This window comes from Corythoichthys intestinalis, chromosome 13 (genome assembly GCF_030265065.1).
Source record: "Corythoichthys intestinalis isolate RoL2023-P3 chromosome 13, ASM3026506v1, whole genome shotgun sequence".
NCBI classification, from domain to species: domain Eukaryota; kingdom Metazoa; phylum Chordata; class Actinopteri; order Syngnathiformes; family Syngnathidae; genus Corythoichthys; species Corythoichthys intestinalis.
The window spans coordinates 6,206,266-6,228,544 of NC_080407.1; the positions used below are offsets into that span (position 1 = coordinate 6,206,266).

At 41.3% G+C, this 22,279-nt stretch overlaps 2 protein-coding genes across 5 annotated transcripts in view; one reads left to right on the top strand and one right to left on the bottom strand.

Annotated features, from left to right (window-relative positions):
* Nucleotides 1-21,798, top strand: part of LOC130928002 (uromodulin-like 1) — an 85,736-nt gene extending 63,938 nt beyond the window's left edge. For 3 of the 4 annotated variants that reach the window (XM_057854168.1, XM_057854167.1, XM_057854169.1), the window contains 20 exons: nt 1,608-1,707; nt 14,893-15,005; nt 15,069-15,127; nt 15,213-15,264; nt 15,355-15,509; nt 15,576-15,640; nt 17,930-18,023; nt 18,111-18,377; nt 18,503-18,796; nt 18,855-19,106; nt 19,171-19,491; nt 19,558-19,667; nt 19,737-19,956; nt 20,026-20,181; nt 20,410-20,600; nt 20,660-20,811; nt 20,875-21,132; nt 21,200-21,353; nt 21,428-21,560; nt 21,640-21,798. In XM_057854168.1, the coding sequence (XP_057710151.1) occupies nt 14,995-15,005; nt 15,069-15,127; nt 15,213-15,264; nt 15,355-15,509; nt 15,576-15,640; nt 17,930-18,023; nt 18,111-18,377; nt 18,503-18,796; nt 18,855-19,106; nt 19,171-19,491; nt 19,558-19,667; nt 19,737-19,956; nt 20,026-20,181; nt 20,410-20,600; nt 20,660-20,811; nt 20,875-21,132; nt 21,200-21,353; nt 21,428-21,560; nt 21,640-21,764 (3,069 nt within the window). In that variant the 5' untranslated portion in view covers nt 1,608-1,707; nt 14,893-14,994 and the 3' untranslated portion in view covers nt 21,765-21,798. Of the gene's footprint in view, nt 1-1,607; nt 1,708-14,668; nt 15,006-15,068; nt 15,128-15,212; nt 15,265-15,354; nt 15,510-15,575; nt 15,641-17,929; nt 18,024-18,110; nt 18,378-18,502; nt 18,797-18,854; nt 19,107-19,170; nt 19,492-19,557; nt 19,668-19,736; nt 19,957-20,025; nt 20,182-20,409; nt 20,601-20,659; nt 20,812-20,874; nt 21,133-21,199; nt 21,354-21,427; nt 21,561-21,639 lie in introns of those variants that run through there. The other variant, XM_057854170.1, reaches the window with a different exon arrangement.
* LOC130928003 (cAMP-regulated D2 protein) lies at nt 353-21,532 on the bottom strand. Its single transcript, XM_057854171.1, has 8 exons — nt 13,817-21,532; nt 13,548-13,749; nt 13,163-13,296; nt 12,943-13,070; nt 9,905-10,023; nt 9,433-9,573; nt 9,183-9,355; nt 353-1,159 (listed from the first exon to the last, which is right to left on the bottom strand). Exons 1-8 carry the CDS (start codon nt 14,294-14,296, stop codon nt 707-709), a joined length of 1,830 nt encoding a protein of 609 aa, XP_057710154.1. The 5' UTR covers nt 14,297-21,532; the 3' UTR covers nt 353-706.
* Nucleotides 21,799-22,279: the final 481 nt, after the last annotated feature.

A 22,279-nucleotide genomic window follows, 5' to 3' on the forward strand; every position in this document is an offset into this window, starting at 1 on the left:
TTTGACAAAGATCAGATCACATTTGACGGTGATTTTATGCAGAATTTTTGTGAGGAATTCCAAAAGGTTCAGACACTTTTTCATACCACTTAAGATGTTAAATAAAAGTGTCATTAAAATATGAAAAAAAAACAGACATTTAAAAGTTAATTAAAGCAGACACTGTTTTTACATCTGTGTGATTTTGACAACGATCAGATCACACTTGATGGTGATTTTATGCAGAAATGTGAGAAATTCCAAAAGGTTCAGATACTTTTTCATACCACTTAAGATGTTAAATAAAAGTGTCATTAAAATATGAAAAAAAAAAAAAACATTTAAAAGTTAATTAAAGCAGACACTGTTTTTACATCTGTGTGATTTTGACAACGATCAGATCACACTTGATGGTGATTTTATGCAGAAATGTGAGAAATTCCAAAAGGTTCAGATACTTTTTCATACCACTGTGAATATTGGGACAATTGGAATTCAATATAATTACAAGAGGGCTGTTGTGGGAAATCAATTTTCAGTGCATTTATTTGTATTTTTGAAAACAAATCATGTTGTACATTTCATTTGCATTTAATTCAAAAATTCTTTGTTTATACCACTAGGGAGAGCCCGCTAGCACTATGACTTTATCCACTTCCAGGAACTTCAGGAATGTTCTGGACAAGAATAAGTTTTTCTGATTTACACCGAGCAAAACTTTCCAGTCTTAGTAAATACCCAGATGGTCCCAGAAATCGCACACGTGGTTCCTGGTCCCCACTTGCGCGTGCGAACGCACTGTCAAGTTCATGACCAGCCATCCGCTCGTGTCCGAATAGCGAGGCCACACGGGCAGGCGTTGCTCCCGGCAAAAGGTCGTCTGACGGAACCTTGAGGACGGGTCGCCCGTGTGGGCGAAAGCGCCCCAGTGACACAGCACGCGATTGGACAGCAGCTTCTCGGCGGGCGTCAGGGCGAAGCCGGCCACGGGGGCCGAGTCGAAAACGAACGGCAACTCGGCGCCGTGACAGACGTGTCGATAGCAGAAGGTCAGACCGGACCAGACGCGGGGGTCTGAGGTCACGTGGTCAAAGACGTACATCCACGTTTTGCTGCCAGCTTCTGTGGCGGCACGCGCTGACCTCCGTGATGGACACAGGAAGACAAAATCTGTGACTATCTAAAGCGAGGAAAGAACAACACAAATATGGTTCAATTGAAAACCGTAGCTCTTGTATTATTTCCTTCTTTTTGTGTTGCAGCACCAGTTCTACAACTGTATATTTTGGTGATTCTAGCTGCACTTCACCAAAATCCAAAATGCCGGCAGTGCATCAGGAGCTATTTTTTCGCTTTACAGCTAAAAAGGAAAAGAAAAAAATAATAAACTTGCACCCACGCTGGCGTGCAATCACACACCTACAGATCCACTTATCTCCACATGTTCTTACTTGAGAGCAAAACAGCCTGTAGTCGGCCTCAACACTAAGTCTCGGCATGCAGTTATGCAACACAACCCTCAAAGATAAGCGTTCCTGTCAAAACATTTACACAATATTTTCTTCAACCTCCTCCAAACCTGTGCTCTACATGCTAAATTTGCTGATCCAATTCCACTGTGCTTTCAGGCAAAGAAATGCTGAGCTCCACATCCACTTCCTTTCTGGCGAACTGGCTGACATTTATGCCCCCCCAAATCCTCCGGAGAAGTGGCCTTTATGATGACATGTAAGTGTGCGCGCATGTGTGAGTGTATTCCAGCTGCGGCCCAACTGGCAGTGAATACTAAACGCGAGCCGGAGCATCACCTCTTCACCTCGCCGTCATCTCTGACGCAGACACCTTGCACTCTCATTGACACCGCAGAGGGAGGCAGAAATACCAGAAGCGTCTAAATTGCACTCCGGAATGTAATCCAGAGATATCATATATAAAGCTAGATGTCTTAAGACGGACAAAACTAGTGATTTACTCCAATAAAAGCCTATAATAATAAGGGTGTGCTTTAGACACAATCTGATAGTTGAGCTTTACTTCAATCTTGGCCTAACCTATAAAGATATTTCTGCATTACTTGCACGTCATCACGATAAGATCAGATTGTTTCTGGTGCACACCAGATAGTTTATACTGCGCACCACATACTATCTGGTTCTCCCCAGATAGTTTATAGTGCGCACCAGATTGTTTCTAGTGTGCATCACATACTATCTGGTGCGTATCACATACTATCCGGTGCACACCAGATAGTTTCTAGTAGAGATGTCCCGATCGATCGATCGGGTCCGATCACGTCATTTTTAAAGTATCGGAATCGGCAAAAAAATATCGGACATGCCTTTTTTGAATATTTATATTGTATATTTTTTAATTGAATCGTTTTCTAATTGTATGTAACGTTACAGACATAATGTGTTACACTCATCCAGAGTCTTTAGTTTAGGCTTAAAGTAGGGTTATCAAATTTATCGCGTTAACGGCGGTAATTAATTTTTAAAAAATATATCATGTCAAAATATTTGACGCAATTAACGCATGCGCTGCACGACCCACTCACGCATTGTCGCGTTCAATCTTTAATGGCACCGTTATACCTATAAATAGAGCTAAAAGGCGGTATAAAATGAGTAGAGTGAATTTTGGCAGCCTTTGGAGACTTTTTTTTATTGGCTAACGCTTTATAATGCCTCTCCCAACGATTGGAAATATCGTGGGACGCAATGTGGGGAAGAAAGATAGTAGTCGATCTTTTTCTTAACACCTTATGTTATTTCCCAACGCAGAGAAGATATATCAATTGGTACCACTACGCACAGTCATGGTTGCACTTCCCATCATGCATTTGGGCAGAACAGTTAAATGGCTACAGTATCATTTACTGAAAGCTCAACAAATAACCTCGATGGCAATATTTAGTCACAATACACAAAGTCACATTTATCCTTTAAGAAATACAAGTCTTTCTATCCGTGCATCCCTCTCACAGAAAGAATGTTAATAATGTAAATGCCATCTTGAGGATTTATTGTCATAATAAACAAATACAGTACTTATGTACTGTGTGTTGAATGTATATATTCGTCCGAGTTTTATTCATTTTTTTCTTAATGCATTGCCAAAATGTATATGATCGGGAAAAATGATCGGGAATGATTGGAATTGAATCGGTAGCAAAAAAAAAAAAAAAAGCAATCGAATCGGGAAATATCGGGATCGGCAGATACTCAAACTAAAACGATCGGATCGGGAGCAAAAAAACATGATTGGAACAACCCTAGTTTCTAGTATACTCCATATACTATCTGGTGCGCACCAGACTGTTTCTTGTGCGTATCACATACTATCTGGTGCGCACCAGATAGTGTCTAGTGCGTATCACATACTATTTGGTGCGCACCAGATAGTTTCTAGTGTACTCCATACACTATCAGCTGTGCACCAAATTGTTTCTAGTGTGCATCCCATACTATCTGGTGCGCACCAGATTGTTTCTTGTGTGCACCAGATTGTTTCTAGTGTGCACCAGATTGTTTCTAGTGTGCATCACATACTATCTGGTGTGCACCAGATAGTTTGTCATGCACACCAGATAGTTTCTAGTTTTTGGTGCACACCAAATTGTTTCGAGTGCGCAGCACATACTATCAGGTGCACACCAGATTGTTTTTAGTGTGAACCACATACTATCTGGTGCGCACCAGATAGTTTCTAGTGCACACCACAAACAATCAGGTGCGCACCAAGTTGTTTCTAGTGTGCACCACATACTATCTGGTGTCCACCAGACTGTTTCTCGTGTACACCAGATAGTTTCTACTTTCTGGTGCGCACCAAGTTGTTTCTGGTGCACACCACATACTATCAGGTGCGCACCAAATTGTTTCTAGTGTGAACCACATACTATCTGGTGCGCACCAGATTGTTTCTCGTGCGTACCAAATTGTTTCTAGTGTGCACCACATACTATCTGGTGCGCTCCAGATTGTTCCTCGTGCGCACCACATTGTTTCTTGTGTGAACCACATACTATCTGGTGTACACCAGACTGTTTCTCGTGTGCACCACATACTATCTGTTGCGCACCAGACTGTTTCTCATGTACACCAAATAGTTTCTAGTTTTTGGTGCGCACCAAGTTGTTTCTAGTGCACACCACATACTATCAGGTGCGCACCAAATTGTTTCTAGTGTGCACCACATATTATCTGTTGCGCACGAGACGTGTACACCAGATAGTTTCTATTTTCTGGTGCGCACCAAGTTGTTTCTAGTGCACACCTCATACTATTTGGTGTGCACCAGATTGTTTAAGTGTATTTTATTTCGCTCGATGTCCCCTTAGGGGCTCCATAAGACTCTCTGAGGTTCATAACAAAACAAGGTGTCTGAAAATCGGTTGAAAATTTACCAATCTATAGTTATTTCAAAGTAGACAATATTGACTTGAATGCTATGTGGATCAAATGGTCCGATTTTAGCATGGTTAACAAGTGAGCGCTCATAATATGTCGTTTTCAAATTCATGCAAAGATAGTCTATGTAAACCAAAAAATTGTTTTTCGTCAAGTGAAGCAAAAAACGTTTGCTGCGAAATACTGGTTGGAAGTAAAATTACATGCAAAATAAACAGGAGGCAGAAGTAAATCAGGAGTTAAATTTCCACGGTCATTATTGACGATAGACGTCCAATCCATTTGGACTACTCACATCTCTGAGCCCATTTGGATTGGACGTCTATCGCTGCTAGTGCCACTGAAACATATCATTCACTAGCAACACTGTAGAATAAATACCCATAATTTTGAGCAGTTGTGTGACCTTTTTCCAGAATGAATCACAAATCAAAGAGCTACGAGCAACACCAGACATTGATCCACGCATGAGCACCCATCTGTCCAAGCGCTAAAGGGAGCTTATTGATGTCTGGGTTGCACGTGCTTAAGAGGCATCTATTCACTACACCCTTACTCTACTACTATTCTGATAAAAACGCTAAATTCAAACCAAAATTGGCACCCAGTAAAAATGAAGAGACTTATTTACACACTACTTGGCCTCAGTCCGCTTCTCTACAAGCTAGGAAATTCACATTTGCATACGTTATTGTCTCTTCTGTTTAATTAAAATCATCCCGCAGCAGAGCTTTCAAGTCACTTTGAGTTTTTGAAGCCATTCGCACTCATTGCCTAGCTCAGATTGAAGCCATATTATTCATTTGAGCGCTTGCCTCGCTTTCCTTTACCCAAAGCACAGTGTCGGATTTTTTCCCTTTTCATTTCTTTGCCCTCACTTGTGCAAAAGTATCATTATTAATAAGCCAATAAAGTGCACCCCAACCTAAACAGTTTGAATGTAATCAGCGTCTCTCACTTTTAGCATAAAAACAACAAGAGAACGAGTTTATGTCCCAAACTTGCATTTGGCCCATAAAACAGAAACCATGTGATGCCTTCCTCCATTATACTCCATCTTTGTAATTCCCTCACTTCGCATTTGCCTTCCACGTGACCGTAGAGCAGCTCCACGCTTGTGCACAAAAGCCGACATAACATTACAAATAATTGCACAATAATGTGAAACGCAAGCAATGAGGCTTGAGTCTAAAGTTAATTTGAAGAACACGAGCCAGCAGAACTCCCTTTGGTTGTTAGTGAGCTGCGTTTTGTTCAAAATGAGCGTGTTTCAAAGCCATTGACGGCGATCGACGTCCAATCCATTTGAGCTAGGATCACTGCCAGCTTTCTATTTTGTGTGTCATTCAGACCACTAGAAGGCAGTATGGAGATAGAATAATGCCAAAAGAAGTGAGGTTGTAAAATGAAAATTATCCCTGTAAAATGACTAATTTTAACTAAAAAACACTTGCATTTCCAAATTTTGCGTTGTAAAATAAATATGAAAAACAACTCGAAGGAATAAATTATTCTACAAGTTGTTTTTTTCTGTTTGCAAGTCTTTTTTTGTTGTTCTATAGGTGTTTTTTCTTCACTACAGGTTAAAAATGACCAATTACAAGTGCACAAGTTTTGTCACATTCTTGTCGAGTTTTATGAGCCAAAAAAAATACTCGTAACCGAGTTTTAACATTTTAAAAATACCTGTAAAATGGCTAATTTTAACTTGTAAAACAAAAAAAACAACTTGTATTTCCAAATTTTGCGTTGTGAAATAAACATGAAAAAAACAATGTAAAAAAAATAAAATAAATTCTACAAGTGTTTTTTTTTTTCGTTTACAACTGATATTTTTTTCCTACGGGTGTTTTTTCTTTGCTACAGGTTAAAAACCACCAATTACAACCTCACGAGTTTTGTCTCCCCCTTTTCACGTTTTCAGAGACAAAAGTCACTTGTAACCACAGACGAAAAAAACTACTTGTACATCGAAATAATCTGTTGTAAAACACAAACTCAAAAATATCATTCCAAGTCGTGGTCAAAAAAAGACGTTAAGAACACAATCTAGTGAATAGTTCTTCACGACCAGGTGTGAGCAACCATCAGCAAGAATGGCAATACCAAAAGTAGCGGAAAATCCACCTTTTAAACCAGGGGTGTCCAAACTTTTTGCAAAGGGGGCCAGATTTGGTGTCGTAAAAATGTGGGGGGCCGACCTTGGCTGACGTTTGTTACGTAGAACAATTAGGCCTGTCAAAATTAACGCGTTAACGGGCGTTAATTAATTTTTTAAAAAATTAATCACGTTAAAATATTTGATGCATTTAACGCACATGCCCCACTCAAACAGATTAAAATGACAACAAAGTGTCATTTCCACTTGTTACTTGTGTTTTTTGGTGTTTTTCCGCCCTCTGCTGGCGCTTGGGTGCAACTGATTTTATGGGTTTTAGGCTTCAGCACCATAATTATTATTGACATCAACAATGGCGAGCTACTAGTTTATTTTTTGATTGAAAATTTTACAAACTTTATTAAAACGAAAACATTAAGAGGGGTTTTCATATAAAATTTCTATAACTTGTACTAACATTTATCTTTTAAGAACTACAAGTCTTTCTATCCATGGATCGCTTTAAGAGAATGTTAATAATGTTAATGCCATCTTGTTGATTTACTGTTATCATAAACAAATACAGTATTTATGTACAGTATGTTGAATGTATATATCCGTCTTGTGTCTTATCTTTCCATTCCAACAATTATTTACAGAAAAATATGGCATATTTTATGTTTGAATGTTGAATGTTTGAATTGCGATTAATTACGATTAATTAATTTTTAAGCTGTGATTAACTCGATTAAAAATTTTAATCGTTTGACAGCCCTAAGAACAATATATTTAAGCAAATTTTAGCAAGCCATTCTGTGCGTCACATTTGCTTTATTATCTTTTTTAATTAATAATTTCAACAATCTCACAACTAGCCTTTGTGGCGTTCTCTTTCGACTCTCGGGCTCTTGTGAAATACTTGTGAAATAAACTAGCTTCAAGTTGCTTCAATTTCTCACAATGTACAGTATCTTCCCTGTAATCTTGTCACACATGTCAGCGTGTCTTGTTTGGTAATATCGCCTCACATTGAACTCTTTAAAAACAGTGACTGTCTCTTCGCAAATGAGGCGGACACAGTTGTTGCGTATTTTTGTGAAGAAATAGTCCAAATTCCACCTATCCTTGAAGCGTCGGCCGTCACAGTCAACTTTCTTTTTTTTGTTGTTGCTTGTCATCATTTTAGAAAATTGGGAGTAAAGGGTCACATGGGGTAATGTAGCTTCGAGTGCTGCTGTCTTTTAGTGGGTAAATGAGGAGCAGCATTTAGTATGTAAGCTACTTCATATGCTGGTAGCAGTACTGCTGACCAATTTATTAAGTCTGTGTGCGGGCCAGACGTTATTGATTTTAGGACAGAGGCTGGGGGCCGGATGAAATTTGACCACGGGCCGCATTTGGCCCCCGGCCTGGACTTTGGACACGTCTGTTTTAAACAGTATGGAGTTTGCATGCAAAATCATTTAGTGGTCTCTTGCGCCACCTGCAGGGTTAGGGGTGTAAATACACTCTATATCCGTCTCACGTCATTTGACCGTCGTTGAAAGGATTGATACGAAAATCACGAAAATTGCAATAAAATATGTCAGGTGTACAGTAAATCAAAATTTATTCATTATAATGGTAGTCATTGGTTACATATTTTGTAATTTCGAGTCACGTGCATTCAAGTTCTTTGGCTACTTAATGCAAAGGTTTAGAAATGAGGGCAAAGTTGCATTTGGAACGTCTGCCTGTTTTAAGAACCTAGGAAATATTTAACATTCGTAGTGTTTTTTTTCCCTATGCTTTCTCTTTGATGTAAAAACAAAAACCATCAAAAAATTACATATAATGTAATATTCGGCACAAGGGTTAAAGAAAAAACATCCGAAGAACTATTCACTAGATTGTGTTCTTAACGTCTTTTTTTAACCACGACTTGGAATGATATTTTTGTGTTTGTGTTTTACAACAGATTATTTTGATGTACAAGTAGTTTTTTTCGTCTGTGGTCAGAAGTGACTTTTGTCTCTGAAAACGCGACAAGGGGGAGACAAAACTCGTGAGGTTGTAATTGGTGGTTTTTAACCTGCAGCAAAGAAAAAACACCCGAAGAACAAAAAAATCAGTTGTAAACGGAAAAAAAAACCACTAGTAGAAATTTTTTTTTTACATTGTTTTTTTCATGTTTATTTCACAACGCAAAATTTTAGAAATACAAGTTTTTTTTTTTGTTTTACAAGTTAAAATTAGTCATTTTACAGGTATTTTTTTTAAATTTTAAAACTAGGTTACGAGTATCTTTTTTGGCTCATAAAACTCGACAAGAATGTGACAAAACTTGTGCACTTGTAATTGGTAATTTTTAACCCGTAGTGAAGAAAAAACACCTGTAGAACAAAAAAACAACTTACAAACAGAAAAAAACAACTTGTAGAACAATTTATTCCTTCGAGTTTTTTTCATGTTTATTTTACAACGCAAAATTTGGAAATACAAGTGTTTTTTAGTTAAAATTGGTCATTTTACAGGGATAATTTTCATTTTACAGCCTCACTTCTTTTGGCACTATTCTATCTCCATCGGCAGCATAACACATTCTCTTGACACCGAAAGATGATTTTTATGTTTACAGCAACTATTGTTGCATTCATGTCGTAACCCATTTTCACAAGTATTCAGGTTTGTGCGGCAGCATGTCCTTTTCTCACCTGAGCCAACATATTTCTCCGATCAGAGTCTCTGTAGAGAGGCAGATACTTGTGCAAAATCCTCAGGCTGTGTTGTTTGAAGATCGCCGTGACGTACATGATGGACTCCAAGGCGGACACCGGCTTGCTAAAAACGCCATACACAAAGATCACACCTTCCTCTGAGGTTGTACCTTCAAGGCAGAAGAAAAATGGATAGGGTGGTTACGGGAAGCGAGGGAAATTGGGAGTCCCACAGTGTGTTTTTTACCTAGCAATACCGGTTTTTCCGCGTGCCAGTGGCCTTTCTGGAAAGCGGTGACCGCCTGCTCCTTGATGAGCTCACCATCAATGAAGGGACCCCATGTTTCGAAGACCTCCAGGAATCTGAATGGGTTTACGAGCTTGGAACCTGAGATCACAGAAATGCCAGTTATTGCCAAAGTCCTAGCTGAAGAAAGCTGACCCCAAACTTTCCAAAGGTCAGACACGGAAAGGCAGTTCTGATAAATCTCAGTTTGTTTTGTATTTTTGGAGTTTCAGGGCTATCACACCTCAGAAAGATATACTTTAGCAGTAAAGCCTAACTGCTGCTTTCAAGGTTCCTCTCCTCATGAGTTATTTTGCTTCGCGGGATGCCGTAACTCAAGATAAAACTCGCTTTTCATCATAAACTGGCCAGCTCGCCGCTTATGTAACAACCGAGTTTGCAAACCGGGTGCCGTTGTTGTTCATCGTCCTACTTGTTTTCATCTGCGCTTCCAGGACGGCCTGCGGCGTGAGCGACAGCAGGCAGACGATGTCGCCGACGGAGCAGTTGGTCTTTTTTGCAAATTCCTTTCCGAGCTTCAGGGCGTCGTGTCTGAGGGATAAAGCGAGTGAGCGATGGCTACTACAGTGGGGCAAATAAGTATTTAGTCAACCACTAGTTGTGCAAGTTCTCCCACTTGAAAATATTAGAGAGGCCTGTAAGTGTCAACATGAGTAAACCTCAACCATTAGAGACAGAATGTGGGGAAAAAAACAGAAAATCACATTGTTTGATTTTTAAAGAATTTATTTGCAAATCATGGTGGAAAATAAGTATTTGGTCAATACCAAAAGTTCATCTCAATACAGTGATACCTCAGCTCACGAACGCTTAAGCTCACAAACTTTTCGCCTCAAGAACATTAAATTCACGAGCATATAGTCTCTGCTGACGAACTAGTTTTCGGCGGACGAACCAAACCACGCGGTCGAACAGCGCCACGAGAAGCTGACGCACGCTCACGGCGTCCCAGTTCGTCCCCTCCCTTTCTTTGAGTGCGGACGTGGTTTGAGTTTGATAGATATTTTGGACCATATTGAGTGTACTTTTGCTATTATGGGACCGAAAAAGACCCCACCTCAGGCTAGTGTTAAGCCTAAGAAGACATTAAAGAAAATAAGGTATATTTTTGTGTAGTTTTAAGGCTTATTTAGTAGAAAATTATGTTTTATGGGGACTTGGGAACGGCTTATTCTCATTTTAATGGTTTCTTATGGGAAATAAATGTTCGGAAGACGAACTTTTCGCCTTACACACACTTTCTGGGAACCAATTATGTTCGTGAGCTGAGGTATCACTGTACTTTGTTATGTACCCTTTGTTGGCAATAACGGAGGCTAAATGTTTTCTGTAACTCTTCACAAGCTTTTCACACCATGTTGCTGGTATTTTGGCCCATTCCTCCATGCAGATCTCCTTTAGAGCAGTGATGTTTTGGGGCTGTCGTTGGGCAACAGGGACTTTCAACTCCCTCCTCACCCAGTGGCGTCAAAATGATAACAAGAACGGTGAGCAAAAATCCCAGGACGACAAAGGTGGACCTAGTGAATGACCTACAGAGAGCTGGGACTACAGTAACGAAAACCACTTTCGCACTGTAGGAACTATCCGCAGTTCCTAGAACATTTTGGGGGATGATGACATCATTTTTCGTGTTTGCACATGTAGGATTAGGGAACTCAAGTTCCGAGGACCAGTTTAGTTCCTACCCTGAGGTAGTGACTTTCAGTGGAGCCCCTTGAACTTGATTTCTTAGGTGTTTGGTCATTCGCTGAAATCAACAGCTATGCCGCTTCAATACTCGCTCGTCTCGTGAAGCTGCCATATTGGGAACAAATTTGAAAATTGAGTGATTTATTAGCTGTTAGGGTTTTTGCACTAAAATTGCACAGAATTAAAAAAAAAAATTAAGTCGCTAATTCAGGCAAAAACTTATATGTTAAATATTGCTATTGATCCTGGAAATATAGGTGATTATCTCATTTTGTGTTTTTTGCGCATGTAGCGTAAAATCTGAGAATTTTATAGCCATTTTAATTTTTCTTAAACTTATATAAAAAATTGTTTTTTGATGCCGCTGCTCATGGAGACTCATATATGTCTAAGAGAGGTGTCTATTTTGGTTTTAGGTCACTAGCGGCTTTGGTTTTTGAAAATGGGCCCCCTTTGGAGTGGCCCCGTACCCCGTTTCCATTCAAACTGATAGTGAAGTCTATGACTACCCTGTACTAAATCTGTGTGCTCTTCCAGTCTTGTTGTTCAAAAATGTAAGAATTGCCTCTGTGTCCCTGACGGTCCCCATTTCGTTGTTTTCTGTTCAGCTTAGTTTTCGTGGGTTTATTTCGCCAGAGGTGAGTGTGGCAAGTAAATAATGTGTCACTAGTGCAGACTACAACGTTACAGCAGTTCGTATCGGTCCATTTGCCAACACGACTACCTGGCAAAGGATCGAGCCTAAAACTTCGGGAGAGGCCTGTAGTTATAGGAACTAAGTACTCAGGTTCCTACAGTCCGAAAGTGGCTAAAGGCTACTATCAGTAACACAATGCGCCGCCAGGGACTCAAATCCTGCACTGCCAGACGTGTCCCCCTGCTGAAGAAAGTACACGTCCAGGCCTGTCTGCGGTTCGTTAGAGAGCATTGGCATGATCCAGAAGAGAACTGGGAGAATGTGTTATGGTCAGATGAAACCAAAAGAGAACTTTTTGGTAGAAACACAGGTTCTCGTGTTTGGAGGAGAAAGAAAATTGAATTCCACCATTCCCACTGTGAAGCATGGGGGTGGAAACATCATGCTTTGGGGCTGTTTTTCTGCAAAGGGACCAGGACGACTGATCTGTGTAAAGGAAAGAATGAATGGGGCCATGTATCGAGAGATTTTGAGTGAAAATCTCCTTCGATGAGACGTGGCTGGGTCTTTCAGCATGGCAATGATCCCAAATACACAGCCAGGGCAACAAAGGAGTGGCTTAGTAAGAAGCATTTCAAGGTCCTGGAGTGGCCTAGCCAGTCTCCAGATGTCAACCCCATAGAAAATCTGTGGAGGGAGTTGAAAGTCATGCGTTGCCCAACGACAGCACCAAAACATCATAGCTCTAGAGGAGATCTGCATGGAGGAATGGGCCAAAATACCAGCAACAGTGTGTGAAAAGCTTGTGAAGGGTTACAGAAAACGTTTGGCCTCCGTTATTGCCAACAAAGGGTATATAACAAAGTATTGAGATGAACTTTTGGTATTGACGAAATACTTATTTTCCACCATGATTTGCAAAATAAATTATTTAAAAATCAAACAATGTGATTTTCTAGGGGTTTTTTTCACATTCTGTCTCTCATGGTTGAGGTTTACCCATTGTGACAATTACAGGCCTCTCTAATATTTTCAAGTGGGAGAACTTGCACAATTAGTGGTTGGCTAAATACTTATTTGCCCCACTGTACGTAGATCGGCTTAAAGTCTTGCTTCCAAACCTGGTTTTGAGAGGGATGGAGAAAGGTAAACTCTGTAGAACTGCTTGCTTGAACAGAGGTTTGCTGCTTTGGATCATCAGGTGAAGACTGACAGACTGAGCACCGGCGCTCTCTCCGAATAGGGTTACCTGACACAATGTCAAACGGTAAATGGAAGCGCTTCAAGAACAAAGCAAGGATAACCGACGGAACCGTCGCCACGATTCCTTAGTGTACTCGCCTTGCCGGGGTCACCTCCAAACGTCGCAATGTTCCGTTGGACCCAAAGAAGCGCCGCTTGCTGGTCCAGAATCCCGTAATTTCCCACCGCTGACATCTTTGCGTCTTTACCGGACACGAGGAATCCGAAGGCGCCTTCGCATCAGAGTCACATGATCAGCAATGCGGTAATTGACTCCGGCGTGGCAGACATTTGCTAAATTATCTTTCACATATCACCGCTCATGTGTTCCTCCTTGGAGGCAGGCGGAGTAATTACTTACAGCCATTTTCAAATAATGACTTTCACACGCATTCTCATTATGTATATTCTCGTTCGGTGTCAAGTATCCAAAAACACATTATTTGAATGGTTTAATCACATAAGAGATGGGAGATGTCCTCACCTAGTCTGTACTCCAGGTTGACAACTATAGTGTGGGTGAAGTTGCTCATGAAGCGACCGTCGTACAGCGGTTTTGAGGCTGAACCGGCGATGAAATCGCCGCCGTGGATCCACACCATCACCGGAAGCGGATTACTCAGTGGAGAACTGAAGTTCACATCTCGGGGAGCAAAGATGTTCAGATAGAGGCAGTCTTCGCTGACCTAAGTGAGATGTTCAATTCCATTCAAATCACAACCCCAAAAATATTGCCGGGGTTACATTTCTTACATTTTGTGGACACTCCGCAGCAATTGGTCCTCTGCAACCCTGCATGCACGCAGCCCGTGGGAAGGTGGCATCATAAACCGCCTTCCAAGGACTTACAGGTCTAGGTGGCTTCCATCGGTATGACCCAACCGGGGGGTCCGCGTATGGTATCCCGTAGAATATATGGGCCTTGTCTGTCGTAATCCCTTTGATTGGCCCGTTTTTGGTCATCACCAATGGGCCAATGTCGGTCTTTTTGACTGCTTTGTCCTCATTTTCACTTTCTTGTGAGGACGAGAAGCTCTGTGATCTTTCCGAAGCAAGTGAGTTTATCCCAAAATCCGTGTTGAGGACCAACGGGTCATCCCTCAGCAAGAGTCCGGCATAGATTCCTCTCAGGAAACTCACGAGGTTGACCTCATCATCATTTTTTGTCGGCTCTCCGGTAGTCTCCGACAAACAAAGTGCACACAACAGCAGCAAAGACCTCCACCTCCCCATATTTGCCAACGAACACGTATATTTTTCAGCGCGCTCGGCTTAACGCATGATGAGACAAAGCTCTCAACAAGACTGCAGCCTCAAACTCACCAAGGGCTTGTGACTCCAATTACTTGTTAAGATGAAGCAGACAAAAGTTTCTCTATGTTACGGGTAGTCCTGTCCACTGTAATTCTGGGCTCTGATTGAGTGCACATCGCCTTTACTTTGCTTAATGTCATTTGGTTGTATGGTACATTGTCTCCAGCGGATTCATAAAGGTCATCCTTCTTGTTGGAGATTCAGATTCAATGAATCATTAAAATAATAAATATATGCTTTTATAAAACATGTATTTATTCAATAATACAACTTGGACCTGTTCAATACTTGAAAAAAAATGACTGGCAAAGTGGCAAACACATTTTTCATTTCAAATCTGATTCAGAAAAATGATGAAGGCCGATGTTGAACTGCAAATAGACATTTGGATAAACACTGACATCTACTGGCTATTATAGGAAGCACTTGTAAAGCTGTTTTAGTTTGATGAAGGTACATTTATTTTCACTTTTTCCCCTCTGCATGTGACTCAACGACGGCTATTTATCTTGCAGGTGACGTTCAGTGACGTCATCGCACACCTGTCACCCATTAATGGGCTGTCCATTTCCAGCAAAGCCTACTTTTTACTGAACAAAACACACTTTGCTGGAATCATGACGAAAATGTAAGAAAACTTGAATCAGCAATTGGGAATGTTTTTATGCCAATGACTTTGATTTATTTCCAGAAAATCCTTTGATTTTCCTCTCGTTCATCTAACTCTGATTGCTCAAGCGATATCATTAGGTGGGAATTATACCATTTGGAGAGTCATTTGAACATTTTGTGCCATATTTATACATTTAAAAGAAATCCTAATTTCCTTTCACAGTACGTACTGAGGATGTTTTCTCAATATGTTGGATGGGCAACCCTCAGGAAAGGTAAGTGCCTCTATTTGGTTGTTTTCATCAAGTGTCTTCACTTTTAAGGTCACAGTCATTTTTGATTAAAATACTATTTTGCGTTCTTAGTAATAGCGACCTGTGGCTCAACGGCACATCTTTAAAAAACCTCTGGACAAACCACGACGACGTGGTTTCCTTGACCGTACCTCTATCAGTAGAAAACAATGTGACCCTGAGTTATGCTGGCAAACTTCACTCATGGACTTTTAAAATTTCTCGAGGTAAACAAACAAATCATAAGCTTATCCTGGCCGTCCATGGCAGTTAACAAGATGTTTCTGTTTAAGATCCTAAGCAAACCAAAGTTAATGGAAGTCATAAACCTCAAGAACGGCCAACAAAATCCACGCAGGTAGTGGAATAATGTTTTTTGCAAGGGCGTAGGTTTGCATAGGGACGGTAGGGAAATAACACTAGCAACTTTTCAGGATGATCCCCACCAACTTTTACGCAACCTTATTTCAATATATAAGGAGTTCAGATATATATGTAATTTTCGCACTTTAAGGGGCACCTGACTATAAGTCGCCATCCACAAAATTTGACAGAAAAACGACATTTGTTCATAGATAAGCCACACTGGACTATGAGCCGCAGCTATCCTCACTGTTTTATAGGATATTTACACCAAAAGTTATCAACCGGTAACACTTTGACAGCGGCATCATAAGACCAAATGAAGCTTTGAACCAATTGCCTCCAATGCTTCATTGCTTCAAGAAGCTTCATTTGGCCATCATTGTTCTCTTGTGGGACACAGTCAGCCTCTGCTGCCAGCTGCTGTCAACACTGTTCTCATCCAACATGCCTTCTAGCATGCATTGCAGCACTACAGATGTAAATAAAAATTCAAAATTCATGTTCTGCGCGCATCATTTCTTCAGTTACTGTTCTAGTTTTTTCATTTATCGCTAATTATGGAATTTATTAACACTTTATTTGAAGGTGGCACCATCGGACTGTCGTAACACCATCATAATTATGACATTACACTGCCATGAGCATTAAATAAACTGCAAATTATCTCCCTTTTGAATGGTTGTAAAAGAGCTGGACATAAATGGAATTAGTGACATAATTTGCCAGATGAACTTAATGACATCTGTCATTAGCAGAGGCGTCGCGTCCCATTAGGCAAACCAGGCAATTGACTAGGGCCCCCAGCCAGTAGGGGCCCCCAGAGGGTCAACAGATTTAGCACACGCGGCTTTACTGCACTTCCACAGCAATAAGTATAGGGAGTGATTCAATACCATGGAATCATTTGGCAGATTATCGAATGATTCTGTTATCAATCCTAATCAGCACTAGCCATGTCACGGAGATTGTTCATGTTTAAGAGAATCCAATCGACTGTTAATACCACATGATTGTTAAAAGACACAATAAGTACTCTCTAGAACGTCCTTGCCAGGTTATTTTATGTTGATTTTCACAGGCCACCTCATTATTCATGTGACTACTTAAAGAAATGGTTATTTTTCAAAAAAAGTCTATTAATGGGTCTATCGTATTCCTCGTCGAATACTCTATAAGAAAAATATAACATATATGCATCTAAAATAACCCTAAACAATTTTATTAACAAATTTAATCCTCATTTCGGTCGGTAGTCCACCAATCAGTGGTTTTTACAGAATAATTTGAATTTGGTGGGTCGTCGGGCCAATCTGACTACTGATTTCACACAAAGGTATATACCTCCGCATCCGATGGTGGTATTTTTGTGTTGCTACTCTTACTTCTATAGCTCCAAGTTCAACTGCCCCCCTTACTTGCACACGCTCGAAGGGCCCCATGTTGCTTGTTGCCTGGGGCCCCCGGGGACCCTTGCTACACCTCTGGTCATAAGGATTCGTTAATGCCCATGATAATGTCATGTCATAATTATGATGGTCTCATGGCAGTCTTATGACGCCGCTGTCAAATAAAGTGTTACCTATTAACCCAAATAAATCAACAAATAAGCCACACTGGACTATAAGCCGCAGGATTCAAAATGAGGGGGAAAAAGTAGCGGCTTATAGTCCGAACATTATGGTAGGTAATTTAGATTGTCTTACCATGTGTTGTAAGGGTAGAATAGACCCTACCATTATTAAGTGAATTATTTTCATTATGTTAAGACTTAGTTATCCCTTTTCACTTGCAGAATGTGCCAGTCCACTTTTTTCCCTCTCAAACGAACATTTGGTTGGTTGATGACTTGAAGCCCCCCCGTCCCGCCACAAAGACACAGACATACTCACACAACCCCGACAGATTCATGTCAACAACATGCCGCCTCCTCCGCCCCCTACGGAGAGGAAGTATATTAGAAGTTTCTTTTTCGGCCAGCAGCAGCCACTGTGAGTCATGTAAAAAGACGTCAATGTTGTGTAGGTGGGGGAAACACTCATTTTGCTACTGAAAGTTCGACCTGCATCAGAGTTAGCATAATATTAAACTTGCTAACCATCAAAACTACTGCAGTCAGGTCAGCCTCCACAAGGAACAACCAAGTCAAGCTGGTCGTCCCTTATTTGGATCATTGTTTGCATTATGTGCAATACGGTAATATTGTCCCTACCAATGTTGAGACCAAACCTACGCCCTTGGTTTTTTAATACAATTTCATGGCCTAATCACACTTCTTTTGTAGAGCATCCTAGATTTGCTGACTCCTACTGATGTGTTCCCTTGTGAAAATGACACATGGTTCTTCTACCAGGAGAAAAACTTCTTCCTTGCTTTTGGTGAAAACGCTGATAGCTTCATTTTTGTTAGTCAAACTAATGAACAAGTCCTTTTCTCAAATACTTTTGATGAATTTCTAATTCCAGGTCACACTGTGCGCTTTCGTGTCAAGGTGGTATCCCGCTCACCTACCACGCTTCTGTTATCCTGGTTGGAGGGGCAACCCGCACCTGTCGGCAATGCTCATATGATGACCCTGTATTACTCTGACCAAAACTTCTATCAAATGTTGGAAAGGGAGGAAATGACAGATAACCCTCATCATGTCACCTCCCTGAAATCCTGTACTTTGTATGTGGTGTGTGTGGACACCGAGGCCAACTTCCTTGTAACTTGCCTCCCAGCTTTGACGGGTATGAGGGAATTTATTTATAAATGTGTGTTATTCTGGCTCTTTTTGCCACTTGATAAAGACGTGTACTAGGTTTGAGAGACGAAAAGCAAAAGCACTGTAGAATATAGTCTTATTTTCCATCAGATCCAGTCATTCCCAGAGACTTTAAAGTCAGTTCCTTGAACAGCAGCAGTATAACTTTGACCTGGGACTTCCCTGAGAACCTCTACTATTCCTTCTTCTTCCTCACGTCCTTCTATCTCAACGGATCGAACCATCTTGTGAAGGAAGTACCCGTATGGCACACGGCGGATGACTTTGTGTTCACCTTGTCTGGTTTGCAGCCATGCAGTAGAGTTTTGTTTGGCCTGCAGACAGTTTGTCAGGCGGGTACGGAGACCCGCTACAGTGGAATGATTGAGACTGACGGAAATATCGGTAAGATCCAATTCCTGTTGCATTCATATGACGGACATCTAACCTGTAACAAATGTAGCCCACTCCAGCATTGGGGCCTTGCGCCAGACATCGTTCGGCCCTGAAAATTACACCCTGAGCTGGATGGTGAGCCCCATGTCATCCATCTCCAAGTTCAACATCTACCACGAAGACGTACTGCAAGGCACCACTTTTGCGACTGACTACGTAGTCACGGGGCTGACGCCTTGCCGATTTTACCGCGCCAGAGTGGAAGCGCTGTGCGGGGATGGCGTGCTGATAAGCACTGAGTTGCTTCCAGTACATACAGGTACCCAATAGAAACGGCTTTTCAAAAATATATCTCGCCAGTGTTGCATTTTCTGGATTTCCAGGACCCCGTGGTGTGTTAGAACTCCGCTACCACACCAACGACTCTAAAGCCTTATGGATTCCTGGCTCGCAAAGCCCCGCCTTGTCATTTTTCTACAAACTGTCCCTGGAGAACGGTCCCCTCCTCCAAAAAGAAAATGTGACTGAGACAGAGCTGCAACTGCCAGGACTAGAAACCGGGAAAACGTACGTCCTCGAATTGTGGGAAAGGTGCGACAACCGCTGGGTGTCTGGACGGACCGAGTTGTGTTTCACAGTAGACGATTCAATCTATGGCTTCCTTGCGAGGGGTGTTGGACTTGACTCCATCAAAGAAGACCGAGGTCTTAATCCTAATTGTTACATACTTTAATGGTGACCGGTTCTTAATGCTGCATTTTTGGCTCTAGCTGAAGAAATTTACCTGCTCAGAATGGTTGTGCCAGGTTCTATTCCCGATGACCTGGGTGACGAAATGGCCGAAGTCACAACCATAATGGTGGAGAGTGTCCAGAACTTGGTGAGGAGTCATATTTGTAGATTTTTAGTGGAAGGAAATACTTTTTTGAATATTAATTTTGTTTTCCAGCTAATGGAAGTCTTAAGTGAAGTCCATCCCCCAATTCGTGTGGAGGCGTTGGTGGCGGAACCTGCCATCGAGACCAAGAAAACACAAGTTCAATTGATGCTTTTCGACTCGTCCCACCAAGACGATTACATGCCACTTCCTGTTCAATTTTACAAGGATTATATCGAGTCCAAAGACGATGTTTACATATCAGTTAGGGACGGAATTATTTACTGGGAAGGTACGAGAAAACAGAATTGTTTACGATCTGTTTATTGTCCTGTGGTTGATGGATTGTTTTCTTCTCCAGGTCCTGATCTTTGTGCGCCATCCACTCAACCGGTGTGTCTGCAGAACTCTCAGTGCATCAATACTCTGGGTTCGCATCACTGCGCGTGCAAAAGTGGCTACTATGATGTTAGCGCAGTGCTGCAAGGGCCCGTACCCTCTTACCCTGTTTGCAACGGTACTAAAATATCATCAAATATCTCAAATGTTTCTTTCTGTAGTGTTCAACTTCTTGGAAAAGGGAGAACAAAAATGTAAAAATCTGTCATCACGGCATCTGCCCCAAATTTAAATCTGACCTTTAAAAAGAAGCAAGCAAGCATTGTCACTGTCCAGTTGAGTCAACTCTACAAAGTCCGATCATTTCTATCTGCCGCTGACCTATAAAAGTCACGTGTCTCCACAGAGAAAGGCATTTTCAGTCAGTGTCTGGACAAAGTGATGACCGGCGGTGTTGCCAAACCCTACTTGAATGCGTACATCGGTGGGAAGGTGGATGTCGTGCTGAATAACGCCACCTGCCAAGTGGAGGAAACTGGAATGCTGTTCCACTTCAGCACTCTGCGACATGGCACGGAATGTGGGACAAAAAGACGGGTGAGTGTGAATGTTTTCAAGTAAACTGCAGATGGAGCCCAAGAATGGACTTTTCCTAGGTCAACGAAACCCACATTGAGTTCCAAAACACACTCGCAGTCAGCCTGACCAAAGATAAAGCCATCACTCGGAGGGATTTGAAAGTGATCTGGAAGTGCGTCTACCCTCTGCATTATATCCGCGACGCCCACGTTAGCATCGATTTGAAATGGTGAGCTGTGTCGGACCGAAAGGGCTTCATCTTTAGGCACGCATTTACCAGTTTTTGCTGTAGGTTGAAAGCCTACTCGGTGGTAGAGTTCAACAGCTCCCTGCAACTGGGCCTAACCATGGATCTGTTCAGCGACAAGTCCTTTAGCGAAAGTTATAGCGAATTTGTGAGCATGGACCCGGAGGACACCTTGTACTTTCAGGTTGCCTTGGATGCAGATCTCTCTTTTGCTGCTAACGTCTTATTGCACGTAGAGTCCTGCTGGGCTACGGAGACCAGCGACCCACAGGATGAAGTTCAGGGTCTTTTCCTCAAGGACGGGTGAGGAAATGGAACATCTAGTCCAAATGGTACAAGTGTTCAAACACTGATTCTATCATCCTTTTAGTTGCCCCATCGACTACACATTCCGGTGGCTGTCTGTGAACGGCGTGGCTCAGAAAAGCCGATTCGCCATGCAGATGTTCCATATGCCCGAAGAACTGCCCCTTTATTTTCACTGTTTGGCCAGCATATGTGGACTAAAAGAAAACTGTACAAAGGTTCTTGACCAAAATCAATGTAGATTAGCAAAGCTAACTTCTCAAAATGTATGCATTATTCCTCCGAATGATAGAACTGCACCAGCCCTCGGCGTGCCAAGAGAGCAGCCAACATCTTGATGGACTCCAAATCCAAACGAGCTGCTGTGGTGTCTGCTGGACCTCTGTCAGTCAAGCGGCAGATATCAAAAGTCACAAAACCTTCCTGTGAGCTCACTTGAGATTGTGAAGATATTTAAATGATGCAATATTGCCACTTCTAATATGCAGTACTTTGTTGTTTCAGGGATGGAGACCATGATGATGATCTCCATTGTGGCGGGTTTAGTGGGCATTTTGGGATTAGCAGTATTGACCGTGAGTGCAGCCAAAGCCATCGTGCTTTTTAATGCACGGCGACATAAGAAATAAAGTATGTGAAACTGTTACCTTGTTTGTTTCCTTTTTAAAATGCTTTCCAAAATGACTCCTACTAGTCCCCTCCACTCATTAAATGACCAACGTCATCAGTGGTTTATTGCTTTGTGAACAGTGTTGTTAATCTTACTGAAAAAAAGTAATTAATTATAGTTACAAATTACTTCTCCCAAAAAGTAATTGCGTTAGTAACTCAATTACCTGAATGTAAGAGTAATTAGTTACTTGGCAAAGTAATTGGTGATAATTTTTTTTTCCCCCTCAAAAAAAAAAAAAAAAAAAAAAAAAACATTGGCCACACTATGTGAAGTTTTTTTGTGAAGGTTTTTGGTACAATTGGCCCGAGCCCAATTCTTTACCCTAATTTACCCTTTACCCTGAATCAGCTGTTAAAGTTGTTAAAATTGCTCCCATTATTGCATTAGTTCCCTTCTGTCTACTTTCGACATATGAAAATTTTAAAACTGTTTCATCATTTAAAGATAGATTCAAGTCAAGATTTTGCCTAT

Coding starts and splice junctions, on each gene's coding strand:
- LOC130928003 (XM_057854171.1), bottom strand. CDS start 14,296: ATGGGGAGGTGGAGGTCTTTGCTGCTGTTGTGTGCACTTTGTTTGTCG. Junction 10,024..12,942: donor TCCATCCCTCTCAAAACCAG/GTTTGGAAGCAA, acceptor TTTATCCCTCAG/ACACGACGCCCTGAAGCTCG. Junction 9,574..9,904: donor GGAAGCGCAGATGAAAACAA/GTAGGACGATGA, acceptor CTGTGATCTCAG/GTTCCAAGCTCGTAAACCCA.